Source organism: Ammospiza caudacuta, chromosome 32, assembly GCF_027887145.1.
Source record: "Ammospiza caudacuta isolate bAmmCau1 chromosome 32, bAmmCau1.pri, whole genome shotgun sequence".
Taxonomy (NCBI): Eukaryota; Metazoa; Chordata; class Aves; order Passeriformes; family Passerellidae; genus Ammospiza; species Ammospiza caudacuta.
Genome location: NC_080624.1, coordinates 2,514,523 through 2,523,373, shown reverse-complemented (window position 1 = coordinate 2,523,373; position 8,851 = coordinate 2,514,523). Strand labels below are relative to the sequence as shown.

The 8,851-nt window shown below is 64.3% G+C and overlaps 1 protein-coding gene across 1 annotated transcript; it reads left to right on the top strand.

The window, feature by feature from the left end:
• Positions 1–218: 218 nt before the first annotated feature.
• On the top strand, positions 219–8,564 carry LOC131569961 (mucin-2-like). Its single transcript, XM_058822290.1, has 8 exons — positions 219–223; positions 348–378; positions 1,708–1,804; positions 2,225–2,413; positions 3,048–3,157; positions 3,528–3,978; positions 5,122–6,558; positions 8,031–8,564. The coding sequence occupies exons 1-8, from the start codon at positions 219–221 to the stop codon at positions 8,171–8,173; spliced, it is 2,463 nt and encodes an 820-aa protein (XP_058678273.1). The 3' UTR covers positions 8,174–8,564.
• Positions 8,565–8,851: the final 287 nt, after the last annotated feature.

The window sequence follows — 8,851 nt, the reverse complement described above, 5'->3', positions numbered from 1 at the left end:
CTTCCCCTCCTTCCCAGTGCTCCCAGTTCCGGACCATCAACCATTATGGGATGGAGCCCGAGGCCTCTCTCCGGGGGGGTCCCCGCTCCCCCCCCTTGGCCTCCCCCGGGGGGTGGGGGAGGGGCTGCCTCGGCTCTTTCCCTGCCCTTATCAAGATTTTGGGGAATGAGGATGGAATTTTTGAATTTTGGAATTTTTGCCCCCCCCCTCCCCCCGCGATGACGTCACCCTGGGGGGGGTGTCCCTCCCCCCCCCTCCCAGTGCTCCCAGTCCCGCAGGGCCTTTCCCAGTGCCACCAGTGCCCGCTGAACTGGTGCCGAGGTGTGCGGGGAACGCCCCCTCCCCAGAATTCGGAGGGACCCCACAATTGGCATGGAGGTACCGGGGGGGGGAGGGGAGGGAGGGTCCCAGTCCTGCCTCAATCCCCCCCCTCACCCACCCAGACCACCCCCCCTTGGCTCCCCCCTCCCAGTCCCCCCAGCCGCCCCAAAGCCCCCGTACCCCCTCAGCCCCCTTTAACCCGCCCCCAAGTTTAACCCCCCACCCCGGACACCCCCAGAGCCCCCAGCCCCCCTTTAACCCTTCCCTGCACCCTCATTCCCCCCCCCCCCTTTAACACCCCCTGCCCCCCAGACACCCCTGGGCACCCCCAGATCCCTATTTACCCCCTGTGACACCCCCAGACTCCAATTCACCTCCCATGAGACCCCCACACTGAGACCCCCATTTGGCCCCCGTGCACCCCCATTTATCCCCTAGAGCCCATTTACCCTCATTTACCCCCCATGACCCCCCAGACCCCCTTTATGACGCCCCAGATCCCATTTACCCCTCCAGACCCAATTTAGGCCCCCCACTCACCTCTGTATGACCCCCCCCCAGACCCCATTTCCCCCCATTTCCCCCTGAGACCCCACTGACCCCCCATTATGACCCCCAGACTTTATTTAAACCAAATTCCCCCCTGGCCCCTATTATGACACCCCCAGACCCCGTCACCCCCCCAGACCCCATTTCCCCCCAGCCCCACCGACCCCCCTTTTACCCCATTTCCCCCCTACACCCCCATTATGACCCCCAGACCCATTTCCCCCCCACTGACCCCATTTCCTCCCCCGACTCAATTTCCCCCTCGCATTTCCCCCATTCCCCCCCAGATCCCATTTCCCCCTCAAGACCCCCCCAGACCCATTTCCTCCCCATTTTCCCTCACTGACTCCCCATTTCCACCCCTTTCCCCCCATTTCCATCCCAGACCCCCATTATGACACCCCCAGACCCATTTCCTCCCCATTCACCCCCATTTCCCCCTCCCAGACCCCATTTTCTCCCCATTGCCCCCCATTATGACCCCCCAAACCCCATTCCCCCCCACTTCCTCCCCATTTCCCCCCCTAGACCCCCATTTCTCCCCCCTGACCCCATTTCCTCCCTATTTCACCCCCCCATTTACCCCCAATTTACCTCCCCAGATCCCCATTATGACACCCCCAGACTCAATTTCTCCCCCCCAGACCAAATTTCTCACTCCATTTCCCTCCTGTGATATCCCCAGACCCCATTTCTCCCCCATTTCTGCCCCCAGACCCCCATTATGACACCCCCAGACCCATTTCCTCCTCATTAGCCCCCATTTCCCCCCATCATGACACCCCCAGACTCAATTTCTTTCCTCCCAGACCCCATTTCCCCCCATTTTCCCCCCAGACGCCCCCCCCGGTCACTCCCGCTCCCCTCCGGGACGCGGCTCTGGCTGTGGCTGAAGTCTCCGTCCTGTCCCTCCTCCTCCTCCTCGCCGTCACCAGCAAGTGCTGGTGCTGCTGGTCCTGCGCCCCCTTCCCGAGCCCCCAGACCCATTTACCCCCTCTTCGCCCCCATTTCCACCCCCCAGACTCCCCTTATGACACCCCCAGACTCCATTTACCCCCCATTAGCCCCCATTTCCACCCCTAGACTCCCATTACGACACCCCTAGATTCAATTTCTTCCCCATTCCCCCCATTTCCTCCCCATTATGACACCCCCAGACCCAATTTCCCCCTCCCCAGACCCCATTTCTCTCCCCTAGACCCCATTTCTCCCCCATTTCCCCCCCTTGAGCCCCATTATGACACCCCCAGACCCATTTCCTCCCCACTCACCCCCATTTCCCCCCCCCAGTCCCCATTTCCCCCCATTATGACACCCCCAGACCCATTTCCCCCCATTTCCCCCCCCCCCCCAGACGCCCCCCCGGTCACTCCCGCGCCCCCCCCGGGACGCTGCCCTGGCTGTCGCGGAGATCTCGCTGCTTTCCCTCCTCCTCCTCCTCGCCGTGTGCAGCAACTCCCGGTGCTGTTCGCCCTGTGCCCCCTCCCCGCGTCCCCCGAGCCCCCGGGCAGCCCCCACGGACCCCCACTGACCTCCCTAGGAGGTCACCCCCAGACTCAATTTCTTCCCCCAGACCCCATTTTTCTCCCATTTACCCCCATTCCCCCCCATTATGACGCCCCCAGACCCATTTACCTCCCATTTTCTCCCCATTTCCCCCTCTGCTGACCCCATTTCCCCCCATTATGACACCCCTAGACCCAATTTCTTCTCCCCCAGACCCCATTTACTCCCCATTTCCCCTTCTGTGACACCCCCAGACCCCCATTATGACACCCCCAGACCCCACTTCTCCTTCCATTTACCCCCTCTGACACCCCCAGACCTAATTTAACCCCCATTTCTCCCCCCCAGACCAAATTTTCCCCCCATTAGCCCCCATTTCCACCCCCTAGACCTCCCATTATGACACCCCCAAACCCCATTTCTCCCCTCGGACCCTCCTTTATGACTCCCCAGACCCATTTATCCCCCAATTTCAGCCGCTAGACGCCCATTATGGCACCTCCAGACTCAATTTCTTCCCCCCCAGACCCTTTTCTCCCTCATTTTCTCCCCACTTCTCCCCCCTAGACCAAGTTTTCTCCCCGTTTCCCTCCCTTATGATCCCATTTCCACGCCCTAGACCCCCATTATGACACCTCCAGACCCAATTTTCTCCCCATTTTCCCTCCCAGACGCCCCCCCCCCGGTCACTCCCGCTCCCCCCCGGGACGCGGCTCTGGCTGTGGCTGAAGTCTCGGTGCTCTCCCTCCTCTTCCTCCTGGCTGTCACCAGCAACCTCCTGGTGCTGTTCGCGCTCCGCCCCGCTCCCCGCGCCCCTCGCGCCCCCGGGCAGCCCCCATTGACTCCCACTGACCCCCCTAGAGCCCCGTTATGACACCCCCAGACTCTATTTCTTCCCCCCAGACCCCATTTACCCCCATTTATCCCTGTTATACGACCCCCAGGCTCAGTTTCTCCGCCCCAGACCAAATTTCTCACTCCATTTCCCTCCTGTGATACCCCCAGACCCCATTTCTCCCCCATTTCTGCCCCCTAGAACCCCATTATGACGACCCCAGACCCATTTCCCCCCCATTTATCCTCCATTTCCCCCCCATTTCCCCCCATTATGACACCTCCATACCAAATTTTCTCCCCATTTTCCCTCCCAGACGCCCCCCCCGGTCACTCCCGCTCCCCCCCGGGACGCGGCTCTGGCTGTGGCTGAAGTCTCGGTGCTCTCCCTCCTCTTCCTCCTGGCTGTCACCAGCAACCTCCTGGTGCTGTTCGCGCTCCGCCCCGCTCCCCGCGCCCCCCGCGCCCCCGGGCAGCCCCCGGCCCGCCCGGCGCGGCCGCTCCGCCGCTACCTGCGGCACCTGAGCCTGGCGGACCTGGCGGCGGCGGCGGGGCTGGTGCTGCCGCAGCTGCTGTGGGACCTCACGGACCGGTTCCGCGGCCCGGACCCGCTCTGCCGCCTCACCAAGTACCTGCAGGGCGTCGCCATGTTCGCCTCGGCATACGTGGCCGTGGCCATGGCGTGGGACCGGCACCGGGCCATCTGCCGGCCCTTGGGGACAGCGCGGGGGACAGCGAGGGACAGGGAGGGGAGCTGGTGGAGGTGGGGCAGGGGGAAGGGGGACACTGGGAGGGCTGGGGACATCGCGAGGGACACTGGGGACACCAGGACACGGGGACACTCCGGGTGCTGGAGGTGGGGCAGGGGGCAGGGGGACACCGGGGATAGCGCTGGGGACACTGCTGGGGACAGTGGGGACACCCAGGGAGGGACACGGAAACAAACAGGGGGACATGGGGACACTGGGGTCACCAGGACATGGAGACAAACTGGGGGACACAGGGACACAAGGGACATTGGGGACACCGGGATGAGAGGTCCCTCCAGGTGCTGGAGGTTGGGCTGGGGACACAGGGACATTGGGAGGACTGGGGACACTGGGGACACTGGGGACACTGGGGACACTGGGAATAGAAGACACGAGGATACTGGGATACGGGGACAGTCCAGGTGCTGGAAGTGGGGACAGAGAGGGGCCGGGGGTGCTGGGAGTGGGGTGTGGGGACACTGGGGACATGGGGACAATGGGGACACTGGAAGTGAGGTGCAGGGACATGGGGATACTGGGGACACTGGATACACCGAGAGGGGGACACGGAGACAAACTGGGAGACACGGGGATACTGGGGACACTGGGGGCATTGGGAATGGGGTACAGGGACATGGGGACACTGGGGACACCCGAGGAGGGACATGGAGACAAACAGGGGGACACGGGGACACTGGGGATGAACTGTGGGGACATGGGGACACTGGGGGTGAGCTGTGGGGACATGGGGACACTAGGAGTGGCAGGGGCTGGGGGTGGCAGCGGAAGGGGATTGGGGACAGCAGTGGCACCAGAGATGGGGACGCACGGGGACAGGAAGGTGGGGACACTGGGGACAGTGGGAGTGGCACAGGGGGACACTCGGGGTGCTGGGGATGGGGACATAGGGACACTGGTGACACCAGGGGTGGGACACAGGGAGCCAAGGGGTGCTGGGGGTGGGGACACAGGGACAGTGGCAGGGACATGGGGGCACAGGGACGCAGGGACACCTGGGATGGCACCTGGGAACCGGCCGGCGGCTGGGGACACTGGGACAGCGCTGGGGACAGCACTGGGGACAGCAGGGACAGTGGGGACAGCAGGGACGGCACCACTGCTATGTCCCCCCTGTGCCCCCCAGGGCCCTGTGCCACCCCAGTGTCCCCAACCCTCCATGTCACTCCAATGTCCCCAACCATCCACATCACCCCGGTGCCACCAAGTCCCAATGGCACTCCAGTGTCCCTTCGTGTGTCCCCAATGCCACCAAGTCCCAATGGCAGCCCAATGTCCTTCCATGTCACCCCAATGTCCCACTGTGTCACCCCAGTGTCTCCAAGCCCCAATGGCACCCCAATGTCCCACCGTGTGTCCCCAGTGTCCCTCCATGCCACCCCAATGTCCCACTGTGTCACCCCAATGTCCCTAAGCCCCAAAGACACCCCAAAGTTCTTCCATGTCACTCCAGTGCCACCAAGTCCCAATGGCAGCCCGATGTCCCACCATGTCACCCCAATGTACCTCTGTGTCACCCCAGTGCCACCAAGTCCCAATGACAGTCCAATGTCCCTCCGTGTGTCCCCAATGTCCCCATCACCCCCCTTGTCACCCCAGATGCCCACCAGGTGCCTGTCACAGGCCACCCTGGGGGGTTCCTGGGCCACCACGGGGATGTCCGGGGCCACCATGGGGGGGTCCTGGGCTGCCATGGGGGACTCTGGGACCACCATGAAGAGGAACCAGGCCAGTACGGGGGTCCCTCAACCCACTCCAGATGGGGACTCTGGGGCCACCACAGCAGAGTCCGGGGCCACCCCAGCTGGATCTGGGGCCACCACGGCAGGGCTTGGGGCCACCATGCAGGACTACAGGACCACCACAGAGGGGACTGGGACCACCATGAAGAGGAACCGGGCCAGCACGGGGGTGCCTCAATCCACCCCTGCTGGGGACTCTGGGGCCACCACGGAGGGGTCCGGGGCCACTACAGCTGGATCTGGAGCCACCATAGGGGACTCTGGGACCACCACAGAGGGGACCAAGACCACCATGAAGAGGAACCGGGCCACTACGGGGGTCCCTCAACCCACTCCAGATGGGGACTCTGGGGCCACCATGGCTGGATCCGGTGCCACCAGGCGGTGGTGGCGGGTGGCAGCGGGCCAGGCTCGCTCAGTTCTGTCCCGGTTCCGCTCGGTTCTGTCCCGGTTCCGCCGCCGCTGGGACGCTCTGGCCACGGCCTGGGCCCTGGCTCTGCTCTTCGGGCTCCCCCAGGTCGGCATCTTCGGGCAGCGCGAGGTGGGCCCGGGCGAGAGCGATTGCTGGGCGGCGTTCGCGCAGCCCTGGGGAGCCCGCGCCTATGTCACCTGGGTGGCGCTGGCCGTGCTGGTGGCACCGGCCGTGCTGCTCGGGGTCCTGCTGGTGGCCGTGGCCCGGGCGCTCCGAGGCTCCCCCGGCGGTCCCGGCGGGCTCGGCCGGGCCCGCGCCAAGAGCCACCGCATGGCCATGGTGGTGCTGGGAGTATTCGTGCTCTGCTGGACGCCCTTCTTCTGTGCCCAGCTCTGGGCCGTGTGGGACCCCCGGGCACCCACGGAAGGTGAGAGGGGACAGGGGACACTGACAGGGTGGGGACAGAGGGACATGGATGGGGACAGGGACATGGGGACACTGGGAGTGTTGGTGCTCTGCTGGACCCCCTTCTTCTGCGCCCAGCTCTGGGCAGTGTGGGACCCCCGAGCGCCCCGGGAAGGTGAGAGGGGACAGGGACATGGGGACAAGGGTGGGGACACAGGGACATGGGGACAGGGACAGAGACATGGGGACATGGGGACACTGGGAGTGTTGGTGCTCTGCTGGACGCCCTTCTTCTGCGCCAAGCTCTGGGCTGTGTGGGACCCCCGAATGTCACGGGAAGGTGAGAGGTGACAGGGACAGGACGGGGACATGGGGATGGGGGTCACAAGGACAGGGACATGGGGACACGGATGGGAACATGGGGACAGGGGGATAGGGGACACAGGGACATTGGGACAGTTTGTGCTCTGCTGGACGCCCTTCTTCTGTGCCCAGCTCTGGGCCGTGTGGGACCCACGGGCGCCCCAGGAAGGTGAGAGGGGACACGGGGAAAAGAGTGGGGACATGGGGACATGGACAGGAACATGGGGTCACAGGGACATGGGGACACAGGGGCATGGGGACAGTTAGTGCTCTGCTGGACACCCTTCTTCTGTGGCCAGCTCTGGGCAGTCTGGGATCCCCCGAGCGCCCCGGGAAGGTGAGAGGGGACATGGGGACACATGGGGACAGGGACACGGGGACAAGGGTGGGGACATGGGGTCATGGGGACAGGAGGATGGGGTGGTGGGGACACAGGGACACGGCGACACAGGGACAGGGAGTTATGGGGACAGGGGGACATGGGGATGGGATCACAGGGACAAGGTGGGGACAGGGGGACATGGTGACATGGGGACATGGGGACAGGGGACACAGGGACATGGGGACAGGAGACACAGGGACAGGGGGACGTGGGGACAGGGAGATGGGGTCACAGGAACAGGGTGGAGACATGGGGACAGGGGACATAGGGACAGGAGTGGGGACATGGGGACACAGGGACGGGGGTTACAGGGACAGGGGACACAGGGACATGGGGACAGGGTCACAGGGACAGGGGACATGGGGATAGGGTTGGGGTGGGGACATGGGGATGTTGGGGACAGAGAGGTGGGGCACATGAGGACAGGGTCACAGGACTGGGGGCACGGGGATGTGATGGGCATGGGCAAATGGGGACGGGGGATGTGGGGACAGGGAGAAGGGACACAATGATGGGGACATAGGGATGGGGTTGGAGTTGTGGGGGACATGGGAATGGGGCCATGGGGGTGACTGGGCCAGGGGGGTGACAGGGCTAGGGGGACGGTGACAGGGCCAGGGGGACACTAGGACAGCCAAGGGTGACCCCGATATTTTCCCATGCCTGGCAGGGCTCTGGCTGGGGGTGGGTGGATGTCCCGCTCCTGGGGGTGTCCCCAGATGTCCCCAACTGTCCCCATGTGTCCCCAGGGCCCGCGTTCACCATCCTGATGCTCCTGGCCAGCCTGACCAGCTGCACCAACCCCTGGATCTCGGCCGCCTTCAGCACCAGCCTGGCCCGGGCCATGGGCAGGCTCCTGTGTCCCTGCCGCCATCGTGGGGACACTGGGTGACAGCGGTGACACTGGGTGACGCAGGGTGACACAGGGCTATGGCCCACCTGCTGTGTCCCTGCTGCCACCACGGGGACACCAGGTGACATCGGTGACACCGAGTGACACTGGGTCACACAGGGCCATGCCCCGAGTGCTATGTCCCTGCTGTCACCGCTGCAGTGACACCGGGTGACGCTGGGTCACATGGGGTGACACGAGGTGACACAGGGTGACACAGGGTAACAGGGCCATGGCTCATCGCCTGTGTCCCTGCTGCTGCTGCTGCTCAGGTCACATGGGGTAACAGGAGTGACACAGTGTGACATGAGGTGACACAGAGGCCTGAACGAGGATGGGGCTCACACTGGTGACTTGTGTGATACGAGGACTCGCAAGGGACACACAGGGCGACATGGGGACACATGGGGGGGGTCTTGTGTCACTTGAGGGGCTCGTGTCACATGGTGGGGGTCACTCGAGTGTCACACGGTGGGGGTGACACAGTGGGGGTCACATGAGTGTCACATGGGGGTCACTCCAGTGTCACAAGGGGTCACTCCAGTGTCATTGTTGGGGTCACACAAGGACCAAAATCTTGCACTGGGGGAGGGGTCGCACGAGGATTGGGGCTCTGGGGGCGGGGCTTGCACGAGTGGGTGGGGCTTGCACGAGGGGCCACACCTGAGCCTCGTGTAA